The sequence below is a fragment of the Talpa occidentalis genome, unplaced genomic scaffold (genome assembly GCF_014898055.3).
Source record: "Talpa occidentalis isolate TD23 unplaced genomic scaffold, MPIMG_talOcc4v2.1 talOcc4.13, whole genome shotgun sequence".
NCBI lineage: Eukaryota > Metazoa > Chordata > Mammalia > Eulipotyphla > Talpidae > Talpa > Talpa occidentalis.
Window position 1 is genome coordinate 65562082 of NW_023601322.1, and position 15985 is coordinate 65578066.

Here is a 15985-nt window from a genome sequence, read left to right on the forward strand (position 1 = left end):
ATGAGCAGAACATTTTCATCTTATACAAGGTTACGACTTACCTATACACATTTCATCATCTGTTTCGGCATCACCTATGCATTGAAATTTAAATTCATTTAAGGAATCTGCAAATTTTCTCTTGGCCGAAGACAAATCTAGCAAGAAAAAAATACAAAATACAAATTACTAAAACAAACTGATTGTTATACTCTCTGCATTTGTCAGTCCTTCTGCTAATACAGGGCTAGGAGATTTGCTCCTGTACCCAGGCATTCCATTTCTCAGCATGAAAAACACTAAGTTCAAAACAGTAACTATCTGTTAATAACATGAAATACTAATTTGCTTTAGAAGTTATTATTTTTGTTACATTTGTTTTAACACTATGGTCCTATCTCCAATTCCTCAAGCCACACAATGAGTCTTGTCATCGCCATGTGACACATGTGGGAATCCACTTGCAAAGGAGGTCAAGAAGGAAGTAGGGTCAGAGCTAACATTAGCATCTATGGCCTTGCAGGTAGGCTCTGCCAGTGACCCTCCATGTGGTCGGTGAAGCTGCTCCCACATCAGACATGTCAGTAACCTTCCTGAGTTCAACTCATACTACAAACTGGCCTTAGGTAAGGAGGTGGAAAACAAAGGGCACAGAACTAACTGTCCCAGCTCAATGGCACCTGCCCTTCCTCTTCCCTTTCAAGCACACATGAGATCCAAGTTCTCAGAACCCCTCAGCTCCCCTCACAAGCAGAGTGACAATGCCTGACAAATTTCCACCTAAACCATCTCCCTGGATCACCACATTCCCCCATCACCGTGAAAATAAAGCCCTGACAATATTGTTGAGGTTGAGGTAAAAACACACCCCACACATGGTTACCATAAAGTTAGTTCTCGGAGGCCCTTGTCAAATTTAAAAAACAAGCTTTCCTTTAAGACAGTAATAAAAGCCAATAATCCTTCCTGAACCCTCAGCTTCTGTTAAGGGTATAAAACCACCAAGGCACCTTTAAGTGGCCTGACAGACAGGGCTGCTCAGTGCAAATGTGCTTAACTTAATTCCACATGCAGCCTTCCTGCAGATTAGGCTAATCATTCAAATTACCCTCATACATGTTTCCCTCATTGAAGGGGAAATGGCATTAAGTTCAAATTCCCAGAGGAGGGAAATATGAGGCATAACTGGCAACAAGACCTGGCTTTAATAAGATGCTGGGGGTTGGGGGGGAAGGGGAAACTCTGGCCTCAGAGAGCAACATAATCTATTGGAATAAAAGCATCTATGATCCTCAGCTATTTCCTAGTTCTCAGAATTGTCCTTCAAGGTTTGGGGTCATGTTTTTTCCATCTTTTGGCTTTGTTTCCTCTTCACGTACCTGGCAGAGCATCCTGTTCATAAGTGCTGAATAATGTATGTGTGTGTGTGTGTGTGTGTGTGTGTATTTGGAGGGGATATTGTAAAGAAATCAACTTCCAGTGCTCAGCTTACCAATCCCAATGTTCATTCCAAGTGACGGCTGCCAGTGGCAGCACCAGGCCTATCTGTCCAGCTGTTCTCAAGTCTGGGATTCAGGCCATTGCCTGGATACCAGTGGCTCCAACCCAGGCCCACCCTTCCACAGGCTTGGACCATACAGGTCTCGAGCTGGCTGTGGCTTGTGTAAGGCCCTCTGTCCTACACCAGGAAAGGAAAGTACTTAGAGTAGACCTTAACGCAGGAGGGAGCCAACAGCCACCAGTCTCCAATCTCTCCCAGATTCAGCCCCTTTAATGGAACGGGCCTTGGAAAAAATCCAAAGATGTTGGCAGGGGAGTGAGGCAGCTCTTCAACCAGGCTGAGGATATCCCTGAGAACACAAACCACTCGCTGGCAAGTCAAGAAAGAAACAGATGCATCTGAAAGTCAGAACTCTGCAGGAAAGAAAGATACAAGAGGACACAGGCAGGCAGGAGTGAGAAAAGGAGAAACTTTCACTTTCAAAGTGGAAGACAAAGCCCCCCAAGAGTCCCGAAGTGTGTCACGCATAGAATGTGGACATGGCTGCACTCTATCATATTTTAATTAGAATGTTCCCCCAACCAGAACTCACAAAGGCCTGAGCAAAGAGTCAAAACAGGGTTGCTCCTCTGTCCCCTAACAGCCCCCCTGTGCCTCCCCAATAGGGCAACAAAGACTTCAGCTGGACAATCTTCTCAACAAAGTTGAAAAAAGGTGAAATGTAAACCCAGTTTGGGAACGCTCCCAGCACACACCTGAAAAGCTGAGTTGCCAGGGCAGCTGCAATGGGGATCAAGGAGTGGTCACTAATGCACAACGGGCCTTTGTGGGGCCTTTCCACAGGAGTGCCAGGAGCAGGGCAGCTAGCTTATGATCAGAAGAGCCTGACTTCATTGTCCAGTGCTCACAGCACAAACTTGAGAAGCAGTTGCATCTTTATCACAAAGGTGATAAAGAGGCCAGCGCCCCACGGAAGACTGGTTAATGAGTACTGGTATACAGTCAGTACAGGGCTGCAGGCCAGTGAGGACAGGAGGGTGAGAATCCCAATTGTTGGAAACCAAAAAGGAACTCACTGTGGGCTTGAATGGCAAATGCTCCAACGAAATCTTTCCGGGGAGGTTAAGTGGACACCTATTGTTTGCTTGTGCAGGACCCACCCCACCACCCCACCCCTCACCCACTGGTCTCTGAGTAGCATCTCAAGCTTGCTTTGAAGAACCTCATTCTCTTAACCTGCATTGCATAGGGTCCTGGTTATAGGCTAATCAGCCTCAGCCTCAGCCCCAGCCCCTACCCCTGCCCCAGCCCCTTGCCTTCAACCCACACTCACCTGGCTTCTAAGTTCAAGTTTCAGCTCTGCCATTTACCAGAATGTAACTAAATCTGGCTTAGTCAAAGTCTCAGCCACCTCATCTGACAGAAGCTGTTAGTCCTATCTAAACCAAAGAGCTGTTATGAAATCCAGTGAGACCCCCAGTACATTGTAAGTTTCAGCCTTCCTGATACTGTAAGGCCAGGATGGGCTACTAATCCACGAATCCTCCAAAAACGGGACCCAGGGGGAGGTAAGTACCTGTATCAGTCACTCTGAGAAGTTAAAGAACTGACATAAAAACATAGTTTTCAGCTCACAGAGTATTTAAAGACAAACAAAAAGCAAGAACACAGCTCAATTAACTTCTCTGAATTGAAGTGCTTGTAGCACAAGGATCCTCAGGCTGCACCTCACTGGATCAAAATAAACTGGGGCCTCTTTGGTGGCGCAAGGGATTAAGTTTCAGCACTATTAGGTTATCGACAGCCATTGCAGCACAAGCTCGATCCCTGGCCAGGGAGCTAACCCACACGGTACAGCAGACCTCTCCTGTCTTGCGCACTGCTCCCCTCAGCAGTGCATTTCAGTCAATCCACCTGTTCTGCTCCCCACTCTATCTCTGGTGAATCCTCTCACCCCCAGAACCTCTAGCCTATACCCCAGCTCTTGTATGCATAAATAAAATAAATCTTTTAAAAAAAGGGGAACACCCCATAAGTCACTGCTTCTTGTCTATTCCAACTCAAAGTTTTGTGACATCTTGTGTAGATGATCACCTTGGATGTTCAGTGGCACAGAGATTTCTTTCTGGAGTCTTCACTCTGATACACACAGGAATCTAACATTCCAGTAAGAGGAGAAGAGGAGAAGAAGCTGGTACTGCTGCTGGATGCATGCCAAGCTTCAGAGCACCCTGCTCATATAACCCCACTGTTTCACATTCAGGCAGTACAGGACACAGCTAGCAGCAAAGCAGAGTCAATAATATTTACTTTGCAGAAACATCTGTTGCTAGAAAGGCAGAATACTGGCCAAAGCAGAGAAAAGTAACTGGCAGTCTCTGGGGAGGACAAGGATCTGCTTTACAGGATAAGTAGGCTCTGCCTCTGACTAAGGAGACATGGAGGTAAGGGATATGGAAGCAGCTAGAAGTCTGAGCCTGAACAGCCTGTTCCCAAAGCCATCTGCTCACTAGGGCACCAGTGAAAGTGCCCCTGTCCTCCGGGAGAAACCATGTTCTGCTTTAGCAGATAAAACAACTTAAGCCAAGAATAATCTTCCTTTTATAAAATGAGGGCTTGTCAGAAATTTTAAAAACAGAATTCTACCTAATTTCACCCACGTTTTACCAGTAATACCAGTAAAGACATTTTTGTTCCCTCCTTGGGTAAAATTTAACATACATGTGTACATCCAAACATACATACGTACATATGGAGATCCACATAGTGAAGGACTCAAGGTAACCCCACAATTAAATTTATTTTCACTGCATCTAACTTATTTTCTAATTTATTAGAAAATAATTTATTTTCACTATTTATTTCATCTAATTTATTTTCACTGCCTTTCGCTAACCTCCATACTTACCAAAATTCATGTAATGACCCTCAGAATTTTTTGCTACTCTGTCACATCTCCCTGGACTTAGAAACCAATTACCATTACTAGAATAATGCAAGTACTTGCAAGAGGGCTGGTGTCTTGGCTGCTTTAACGTAAGAATACAAAAAGACCATAGGCCTTGTGAGTCTCTCCATTATTCAAAGGCAGATTACCCTTACTCTCTGGCCTCATCACCTTGTATTTGGAGTGATTCTGATACTATAATGAGTGGCTCCATGTCATAACACACAGGTGCCCAGGACAAGGCAGCCCTCCGAACCTGTTGTGTGGGTCTGGTCAGGCATAGCAACAAGAGTGGGCTCACAAGTGGAGAATCAAAGAATCCCAGTCCGAGGTCCAGAGTGAGAGCTGAAAGACTGCATGCAGCTTTATGCCCAATAAGCCCTGTTCCCAGATAAAACAACACTTTTAAAAACAAAATCTCTCTTCAATCTTATCCTTTCCCAAAAGAGCCAACCAAGGGTCTCTTGCTATATGTCCCCAGTTGAGCAAAGGGCACATTCATTCTGCAACCCAAATGAGTCAGATGCCTGGGCCTCACCCTTGACAGCACGGTCTTCCTACATATACCATGTTCATTCCCAAGTCTGTCCATTTTGCCTCCTAAGCATCTGGATTCTGCATGTTCCTCCCTATTACCATCAGCAATCCTGACAAGCACCCCCTTTACATGAGTAACTGCAATGTATCCTCTATGGTCTCCCCACATTCATTTTTGCTCCTCTAGTCAGTTCTACACCCAGTGGTGTCGGCTCTAATAGTAAACCATGTGAAGACTTCCAGAGCACTGAGAAAAAGGACCAAAGCCTCTCCCAAGGCCTGAGAAGTCCTGCAGGTTCTGGCCTTCTCAAATTCTTCTCTAGCCTCCAGAAACCCCTGCCTCTGCAGTTCCTGGAGTGTGCCCTACTCCTATCAGCCACCATGTGCCTACTCTGCCTGCAGGCCTCAGTTTAACATGCAATAGTTCCTTCCTCCAGGAAGACTTCCTGACTTCTCTAACCAGGCCAAACCCTCCCCTGTTTTCACTCCTTGTGAACTATGTCCCTCTTCCTCATTGCAATTTTCTATTTATGAAGATCATCCTTCAATTAATATCTTCCTGAATAGTAAGTTCCATAAGGTGAGGCTCACGCCATGCTTACCAGTTTCCTCAGAACCCAGCATACTGTCCGGCTGAAACAGGCATCAAAAATAATAACAGAGTGAGGGTCTCCCTGGTGGCACAGGCAGTTGAGCGCAGCGCTGTGAAGCTGTCCACAGCCTCTGCAGTGTGGGTTCGATCCCAGCCTGCCAGCGAGAATCCCACATGGCGAGGAGACCTCTACTGTCTTGCCCGCTGCTCCCCTCAGCAGTGTACTTCGTCAGTCTGCCTGTTCAGTTCCCCGCTCTATGGCTGGTGAGTCCTCTCACCCTCCTGTGCATCTGGCCTCTACCCCGGCTCTTGTATAAATAAAATAAATCTTAAAAAAAAAAATAGAGTGAGAGAGAAAACTACGAACTCCACTAGTTCATTACCATCACTGAAAAGGAGCTTCACAATTCTAAGCCTGACAAGTAAATAAAAGCAGATTAGGTATGTTAGAAGAAACTCTCCAAATTTATGTAAGTCTGACTGGCGCTTGGTATATGCAAGAATGTGCAATTGGTTGTCATAAACCACCTCCCCTAATGTCCTGTTGTCCATTGAAGAAACTGCAACAGAAGAAAGAGCCACCAGCAAGCACATAAAGCACAACCACCCTTATACCAAGGAAACAAACTACAAACATGGCAACTGTGGGCAACAATTACATGTTCTCCTTCTGCCCCAGCATATCCTCAAGCCTGAAGTTAAGACAGATGAAGGCAGAGTTCCCAGAGACCCGTCTCTCTTTTCCTGTATTTGGCTGGGCAAGCTGAGAACACATCCTATCAAAAACTGCTTGCAGACAAGCATTTCCCCCTGCTCAACATTTCCCCAAGTCCCAATGGGGCTAGATCCATGTGCTTAATTATAAGAAAAGTAAGTGATATACTCTTGCTGAAAGTCACTACGCAGCCTGAATTCCTGCATTATATGAGCAAAAGGTAAAAGACCATGTTCAAATATTACAACAAAACAAAATTTCTCATAGCACTCCTTCAGTTTCTGTGACACACAATTTTAACCGTGGCCACTAGGTGGCAATTGACTGCATCAGAGAAGGTACGCCAAGAATCAAGGAGAAAAGACTGGTCTCAAATGCAGTGTCAGGGACAGATCCTGGCTGGCTGGTAAAGACACCCACCCAAGAAGGGAAATATCAGTGGGTACTCCATCAGCAATGGGGGCAGGGCCCTCGTCTCTGTGGGTGAAGAATGGTTCTAATATACTCAGAGGACCTGTGTTCATCTTATCCATCCAAGCATGAGACAGAGGGGAAGGATGAAGTTGCACCAACGTGTCTCTCACATTCTTTCAAATCTGGCTGAAGCAGACTCAGAAAAATCTCTCATCTCACCAGTGGAGGATATGCCTAACAACCATATTCCCCACTACACATTACATAATGTGCATTCTGATTACACATCTCTGTGCTTTTCCTGGGGCCATTTCCCCAAAACTGTATTTCCTAAATGAGGCCATAGCCAGCAGTGACCCTGGGGAATTTGTTCTTCCAACCAGAACACCAGGGCAAATGAAATTTTCAGAGTTGATTTTTAAAATGAAATCAGTAGAACAGAGAAAAGTGTGTTACTCTTTTCCTGATGAGGTTTCTAATTCTACTTACATGGAAACGAGGTCACATTAATCTGTATCAAAATAACTATAAACATATTATGGCTTCATTTATTGAGACATACAATGTAACATGTACCTACAAAGTATTTTAAATCACTTCACAAGCGTCCTTCTGGGTACATAGTATCACTCCTATTTTGCAGATGGGGAAACAAACTCAAGAGACCTGTCCAAGATCACACAGTTAACATACAAGAGATCAGTTCCTTCTAACTACAAAACTCTTAACTACTACACTATATCGCCAAATTTACTCAAATATTTGAATAACTGGTATGAGTGTATTCAAAGTAATAAAAAGATGGCACATGTACATTCCTTATTATTAAGAAGAATACAATTTAGAGTGGCCTAATCTGTATATATGAACTTATAAATGAAGGTAGAAAAAGCTAACACAATCAGAGAGTTGAAAAAAAAAATAGCTACTGGGCCTCCCCCGGTGGCGCAGCGGTTGAGCACTGGGCTGCGAAGCTGCCCACAGCCTCTGCAGGGCCAGTTCGATCCCTGGCCGCCAGCAAGGGTCCCACATGTCATGCAGACCTCTCCTGCCGCACCCACTGCTCCCCTCAGCAGTGTACTTTGGTCCTTCTGCCTGTTCTGCTCCCTGCTCTGGCTCTGGTGAATTCTCTCACCCTCCCGCGCTTCTGACTGTACCCAGTGCTTGCATAAATAAATAAATAAATCTTAAAAAAAAAAAAAAAGAAATTAAGGACCAATTTAATGATGGTGTATGTCACATAGTGGTGCTAAGCAGATACTTGGTAATCAATGACAGCATTGTTAAGTGAGTTAAGGTAGCATCAGATATATGATAAAACAAGTCCTAAAGGACCCAATCCTAAACTTGTATCACTCAGCCCTGTACAGAGCAGAGTATGGACACAGAGAACTGAAGTACTGCATTTAAAAAACTTTATCTTTTTCTTTCTGGCTTATTTCACTGAAAAAAAAACTGCATTCACATAATACCCCAAGACCTGATAAGATAGTAGGTCAGTGCAGGAAAAACTCCCACAACCAAAACATTGGTCATTTCTTAGTTAAAACAAAGAAATCTATTCTGAGAGGGGTCAGTTAAGTGAACGAACAAAAAAGAAAGGTTATTTCCAGGCTGCTCAAGTACAAACTGCACACATAAATCCAGAGAGAGTCAAGGGCAATTCAAAAGAGTATGAATTGCAAGGACTTTGCAAACATGGGTTCAAACTCCACATAGCTATATGACATTGTGCAAATTCCTTAACCTTTCCAAGTGTTAATGTAACTATGAAGATAATGCAGACCTTCCAGGGTTGTGCTGGGAATTAAAAAATTAGAAAAAAAGAGAGCCTGAGAGAGACTCAACAAGAGCAAAATCTTAATTAGCATGAGAATTAAGGAATTTTTGCCTCACTGATTCACCAAACTAATCAAATAATCCCATTCTAGTCAACTGCTAACAACACATTAGAATCCTTCAGGATTTTCCTCAGATGCATAGAAAATCCTAAGGCATCTACAAATTTAAATTTCCTTTCACCCCTAGCAGATGAAAAGAAAAGGCAAAAAGAGCCTGGACTAAATAACACTAATTTTTATCTGACCTACAATTCAAAGCAGTTATAGGTTTCTTCTCGACAAGTTTATTAAACTGAAATGGTATCTTTTAAGTGCAATGGGGAAAGAGGTATCATCAAATCCTTTTTGTCAATTGCCTGGGGAAGGAGGCCACACCCAGATGAAACAGATAAGAGCCTGCTCACAGGGCCTCCAAGATGAGTAGAATTTATGGGATTCACAGGCCTCAGAAGATGGAGTTGTGCTTTACCCCTGAGACAGGCACCAGAGGGCATTAAGAGGAGACCCTTACTTTACAACTATGAACCAGAGACACTCTATGGGGGGTGGAGGGCAGGGAGGAGAGGGATTGGGGTCAAAATAAGGGGGTTGCAATTGTATGGGAATATAAAAATAAAATTCATAATAAAAAAAAAAAAAGAGGAGACCCTTAATCAAAGGGTCTGCAAGGAGAGTGTGTCAGCCAAGGACTGGCAAGACCGTTAAGAGCCAGATGGGAAGACGCTAGAAGCAAGGCAGAAAATGGGGAACCTAAGGAAAGTTACTTAACACTCTCAGTCTTAACAGCTCTCATTTGAAAATCAGGAGACTGAACAACTTGATCTTGAAGGTCTTCTCTGGCTCCAAATTCCATTCAAAGTGCTTTTTCTGGGTTAATTTTTTTTTAATGGTGAGGATATAGTGGATATTCCTACAGTGAGGCACACCTCTCTTATTCTCAGACAGTAGTTTCTAAAAATCCAAATGAGAGAACACAGACTCTGTTGGTCTCAGCAAATAACCATAGCAACTAATACCACCACCACCCCCAAATAAACTGTCTTCACAATGATGTGCTGGCTCAATTAGATTAAGAGGGTGACGTGTACCATCTCAAAATTTATGATCATAAATTTATAGTGAAAGCCAAACCTTCTTGGAAGAGGTTTGTAAGTAAAAGAAAGACTTTGCCAATAAAATGAATAAGGAATGGGAGACCAGAAAAACTGAGTAGATGAGGAGCTGAAGCAAGGCTGCTTGTCCCAGATCCAGAAAGCCTGTGCCTCCAGGTAAGAATTCAAAACTTGGTTAAACAGCCACAGATCGAAGTGCCATACTTCTACCAGAGAGTTGAAAAGCAAGTGCCACTTTGCCCTCTTTCTGTCCCTTTCTTATTGCAAAAAAATGAAAGTGAATAGAGCTCCCTCAGAAAAGACGTCAGAAAGATTTACCAAAATAACTGGCAAACTTTTAAGTGAAAAAGAAGACAATTGCAAAATAGCAAATTAGGGTTGACAAAGGGCTTCCAGTCCCATAAATTTCCACACAGGTAATCACTAGAAGTAGATCTATCTGTTCCTAGTCTTCAGATCGGAGTTGGAAGAGGGAAGGAAAGACTCAGTATCCATACCTATAACTTATGTTCTCCCCACTGCCTCAGACCTGCCTTTTCCCGGGTCTGTGCAATCACATTTGCTCTTGAACGAATGCAGGCAAACAAAAAACTCATTTGAAAAGCAGGAAAAGGGAAGCCAAGGCCTGTCACCTGCTTGTAACCCCTGAAGATCTTCTAGCAAAGGACAAAAAATTAACAAACCAAAAGCCAATCCAAAGAATCAAGGCTGAACTTGCTCTTGGCTGTTACTAACTCAGAATGTCAAAGAGAGCAGCACCTGCATGTAAAACAAAAATCAGATGCACCTCCGGTTGTTCTCAGCAATGAATAAATTTGAAGCTAGTCAAGGCAAGATAAGGGATGGTGAGTACATTGGAGGCCCATCACCAGCCAGATAAACCTAGAATGGCAGTCAAGTGCTGAGGCTTTGGGGATAAACTTGCAGGATTCAAACATCCCACACCTCAGCCACCTACAGGGTCTCTGTACTCATTTCTACCTGTGTGAAATGGAGAAGAAAGGAAACTTACCTCCCCGGATTTCTGTGAGAAAGAGAGCATGTTATTTCACAGTGCTAAGTAACAGGCCCAGCCAGCAGTAATCACTCAAAAAAAGGTATTAACAGTATAAAGTTTTACAAAATTACCTAATAAACCAAATGCCAGACTTATTTATTTCTGGGTAAGGCGGAGAGAACAACCACCACTCAGCCTCCTCCCACCCATCGTTGAGCCTGCCACCCTGCTGACCTCCCACCATTGTTATGATCTAAACTGAAGCAAAGGACTCTGTGAGCACAGGCTCAGACACTCCGCCCCACTAATACTGCAGGAAGCCAGGGGCTGCTCCTCAGAACCAGATTAAGTTCAATTAAAAAAGGAAAACCTGCCTGTGTCCCCCTGGATTAAATTATCATTTCCTGAAGGGAAAAAAAATGCACCTAGCAAGGCTGAACAGCACCACACCTAATAATATCCTCAGAAATTAGTTTCAGTTTCTTTTATCTCCTGTTTAATGAGTCACTTCCCTGGTGTACCTCAGGAAGCTGTGCTCCCAGGACCAAGCAGAGAGCTCCACGTGGGCATTTGCCCTCCTCCAGAGTTCCCAAGAATGCCCAGTCCCTATCCTACTGTCTCCTCCCCAGCTCTGGCCCCAGGGCAGATAAGATGCTTCAGCTAGTTCTCAAAGTACCCCCTCGCTCCATCACAAAACTGGGAGGAAAGATTACTGTTTCTCCAAATACAGTTAAGTACAACCATTGTGATGAGCTTTCCTAGGGATCCACCCCAGTCACCTAAATGAAACTTCTGAAGCTCAGGCCCAAGAATTTGGGCTCCCAGGTGGTTTTTATGTATGCTAAAGTTTGTGAAGTGCTATTATCTAAACCTTTAGAACATCTAGTGCAAAGTGCCAATAATGGAATCACTCCAGATCACAAAGGTAGAGTTCCAAGAAACAAAGCTGGAACTTCATATTCCTGACAGTGGGTTTACAAATGTTCCCAAAGCAGGCAATTAATGCTCATAGCAGAAGAAATGTAAGTGACAGTAGAGGTGGGAGGAATGAACACCCTAATTCAATTTTAAAACCACAAATCCTGAACCCTGAGTCTTTTTCCAAAAATGTTCTCAATCAGACTTGTAGTCTAAAGCCCACACAAACAGCAAAGAAGCCAGCTCTGTTCAGGGCCTGATGTGCACAGTACCAGCTCATGGTACCTGGAATTGACGAATGGTCTTGGTGCTGACAGCCTAGAAACCCATCGGAATCCAGGCTTCCAAAGAAGTGGCAGCTGTCTTTGGCATCTGGAGAGCCAAGAACTCATGCACTGCAGCCCTGGGCTGGGGCTGTCAATACAGCTTCTTGGCTGAGCTTGCAAATACAAAACCTGATCCAGACTCAAGTGAATTCAGGACGTAGATCCACAGGGCAGCTGAGAAAGGAGCACCTGAGGCTCAGGCTGGCCTCATGGGCCTGTAACCCGTGCAGTCTCACAGGCCATCAGAAGGGTCTGCTGAGTTTAATGCTATCCTGTCAATACCTGGAAACTCTTAACAATTTCATCTTTGAACTTGGGTTTTGTAGGTGACATCCAGGGGACCAGCGGACCGTGGCGTAAGCAGATGTGATACTTACAAGCTGGTCGCTGGTGTCCTCACAGGCACAATGCCTGTGATACCCGGGCAGCACAGGATTCTGGGGGCCCATGAGGTATGCAGGTTGAACGAGACTTGAAAGTAGGTATAAGGCAAGTGTGCCATGTCTACAACTGAGTAAGCACCAATGCTCACAGCCTGTAGAGACCATGCTTCCCACTGGAACTGGCCCAAATGCAAAAAGCATTTGGGAACCACAGCATCGGAGAACCACAAAGGTCCTTCCCCCTCATTCTGTCCCTGGAGAAGTTCACAGCTCCCGTGGGGCCCTGGCCAGGATGGAGCCTCCCCTGGCCTTTCGTCATTACTTCCTCATCAGTCACCTGGAGAGACTGTGTCCCTGGGGTGTGCTGGACTCTGGTGAAATGGACACTGGGCAGAGTCCCCAAGGCTCTGGTAAGAACAAAATTAATATGCATAGAAGCTACGAAAAGTGAATTGTACAATTCCAGTGATTCCTTTTACAAGTGAGTTGTTCGCATTTACATTTAAAATTGGCCTTATACAATGTAAAGATGAACAGTAAAATCATACCAAAAATTTAAATTTTAAATTTTTCTTTTTTTTTTAGAGCAACTTTAAATTACAAATAAAAACGCCATGACAAGTCAAAAGAGAGACCATGAAAGAAAAGGCTTTCTATTTAAATACTTTAACAGCACTTATTTCTGCTTATGATTAATAGCCAGCCCCCAGGCTGGACCATATGCAATTGCTTTTCTACTTTCCCCCAACCAGTTCCTTGAGGAAGACCTTTACTCCTACTGTATTATGAACCCAGGCCAATACCCTGTATAGCCTGGACTCTTGGCTGGCCTCCCACGTCCTCCCAGCTCCTCTCCTTGACCATGTGTCACTCAGCTGCCCAGAATGACCTTTTCAAAAAGCAGATCTGATCTTCTCACTACCCATTCACACCCTCCAATGTATAACTCTTCCCTTTCATCTCAAGAGAACAACAAATCTACGAAGGCCTACAAAACCTGCCACAACTGTCCAACCTATGGGCCTCAAGTTCCCTCAGGACTCCAGCCCCATTGGCTAACTTTCAAATCCTCAAATGTGCCGAAACTTCTCCAGCCACAAAGTCCAGCCTATAATGTTCCCTCCCCCACCTCTCCACCTGTGACTACAGTCACTCCCTCAGGGAGCACCCTTTCTTCATCCCATCCCACACCCCCTCCCAATGATATGCTCTCACAGGAATTCTTCCTGTGATTTCCCATCCCATCCCTTTGCATGATATTAATTCTCTTCAATTTTGGGAGTGTTTAATATGTACAACCCCAATAACATTGTAAACTCCTGGCAAGCAACAGTCATGACTGTTTTGTTCATAAAAGGACAGTCACTGCAGTCCTAGCATGTTCTGGAATGAGAACGTAAATCTTTTTAAGAGTTCAGTCAGAAGAGTGACAAACCCTAACATCCTCTTTTTATAGAAGGGGAAAGCTGGATGACAGACATGAAAACCAAACAGTCATGCCATCATTTACCCCATTACACACAGAAAACAATCAGAATCCCATTTCATAGGCTTAGCCTGCAGTCATAATACATACAAACCCTTTTGTTTTCTTCTTCATGCCACAGTATGCCTTTGCTTTCAAGGTGCAACTAATTCTATTTAAAATCATTTGGCTTCTAAGCAAACAATAGAAGAATTTTTATTTGTGTGTCTGGACAGCATATGTAGGTCAGAATTTTAAATATATAATCCAATGACAAATTGTGTCAATTAGTATCATAGAAATGCACAAACCATCCCAATAAATCAAGTATCACTGAAGGGAAACACACACACACACACACAGGCATGCACACTCGTGTCTCTTACAGCATAGTCATTGAGCATTTCCTGAAGAAAGACTTGGATATTGAAGTTCACCTTAATCAGAAATGCTGTGAATCATATTTGGAAATCTGCCTTTTTAATAAGTTCTCCAGATGATTCTTAAGCTCAAAATGTTTAAGATTCACAGTTATAGGAAGACATTGTTGTGTAATTTGCTTAAATACCAGGAAACTGGAAGAAGCTACTAACGCTGAACCTGAGAAAGCAAAGACATAAAAAAGGAAAGCAATGTCCTGTAGACCCAGAAAGTCCCTGGCAATACGCCTCCAAGAAAGCAGGAGAAAACTGCTCCCAGAGAAGAGAAGGCTCATGGAAAAACCCTGGGCCATTGTTGGCTAGAGTCATTTATTATTCGTGCTGTTTTTCACTCTTACGACCACTTCCTCCTCTCTCAAGGTGCTCCAGGGACATACCCGCCTTGACATATCCCCTGCTGCAGGAAGAACAGGGTGAGTGTGAGCCAGGGACTGCACATAGCCAGGGCCATCATTCCCAGCCTCACAGCTTCTTTGGGCATCTGAAAAGAATCCTGTACCCAGGAGCCCTCACAAGGCTGAAACTCCAGCGACCACTGGCCCACCATGCCCCAACAACCAAGGCTCCCTCCTCCTGTCAACCCAGAAACCTTGAAGAATGAGAAGACCCCAGCACTGCTCCACCAACTTTGGCGTCCCCTCTTGTAGTGGGGTGAACAATGTCCCCAAAATTCCTGTCCCTCTACAACCTCAGAATGTGACCTAAATCCAAATTGCTGATGTCCTTATAAGAAGAGGAGAAGACACAGACACAGGGGGTAGGAGGAAGCAGAGAGTAGAGCGATGCAGCTACTAGCCAAGGACACCAATGAAGATAGGAACAACCAAGGAAAGCCTTTCCGGGAGGCTTCAGAGGCTTCCTGATTTCAGGCATCTACCCTCCAGAAGTGAGAGGGAATACATTTCCTAATTTTATGCAACCTTCTTCGTGATATTTGTTAAAGCAGCCACTACACTCCAATATACTTCCTTTCTTAGGAAACCTGAGCCTTTAAGTTTCATGGCCAGCCAGAATATAGGGGGTTCTGCAACAACAAAAAGAGGGATGTTTGCTCTTCTAAAACTGTAGAAGGCTGGGCCCTGGCCTCATTGAGGGCAGCTCTCTACACTCAGATCATACCGGCATCCTTGCCAATTAGCACCCTCACAGGCCCTCACCCATCCTGGCCACATTACTATGCTAGATGCCCTCCAGAAATCCCTTCAAGATGCAGCTTCACATACTGGCCCAGGATGGCCCCACTGCGTGCCCATGGCACCTATATTTCTCCCTCTGAGCCTTTCTTCCCACACTTGCTCCATGTGGGCAGCTCCACAAGGACAAAGAACATATCAGTCATGTCCCCTATCAGAGTCTACTGCTTGTCACAGCTCAGTACTTAAAATATCCTTGAGTGTATGAGCAATGAGACAAATAGTTAATGGCATGCACAGCATTCTTCTTCTTCATTGTTTGGCCCAGTTACATGGTCATGTTAATAGCCGACTTCTGTGTGACTTGCATAACTGCGGTTGTACTCCTGTTAGATGGTGTCCCACACTATACAGATCACTTGTTTATTCTGTTATTCATTCAAAAAAACTATGTATTGAGCACCTGATAGACTAGTCAATGGAAACACAAAGGTAAGCTGCAAACAGACACAGCCTGTCATTTTATCGCATTACAAATGATATATGTTAGGAGTGGGGGTTAAATTAGAAATTAATAACCTCACATCCAAGCTGGAAAACAATAAAACAATGAGCCTTTCACCCTGCTAAATTATTTCCTACTCTGATTTCCTGGGCCAAGAACAGCGCCTGGCACTTAATGGGC

The 15985-nt window shown here is 44.1% G+C and overlaps 1 protein-coding gene across 5 annotated transcripts in view; it reads right to left on the bottom strand.

Moving 5' to 3' along the window:
• Positions 1-15985, bottom strand: part of ARHGAP26 (Rho GTPase activating protein 26) — a 506434-nt gene that overhangs the window by 327807 nt on the left and 162642 nt on the right. For all 5 annotated transcript variants that reach the window (XM_054694289.1, XM_054694290.1, XM_054694288.1 and 2 more), the window contains one exon: positions 42-137. In XM_054694289.1, coding sequence (XP_054550264.1) covers positions 42-137 — 96 coding nt within the window. The remainder of the gene's footprint in view (positions 1-41; positions 138-15985) is intronic.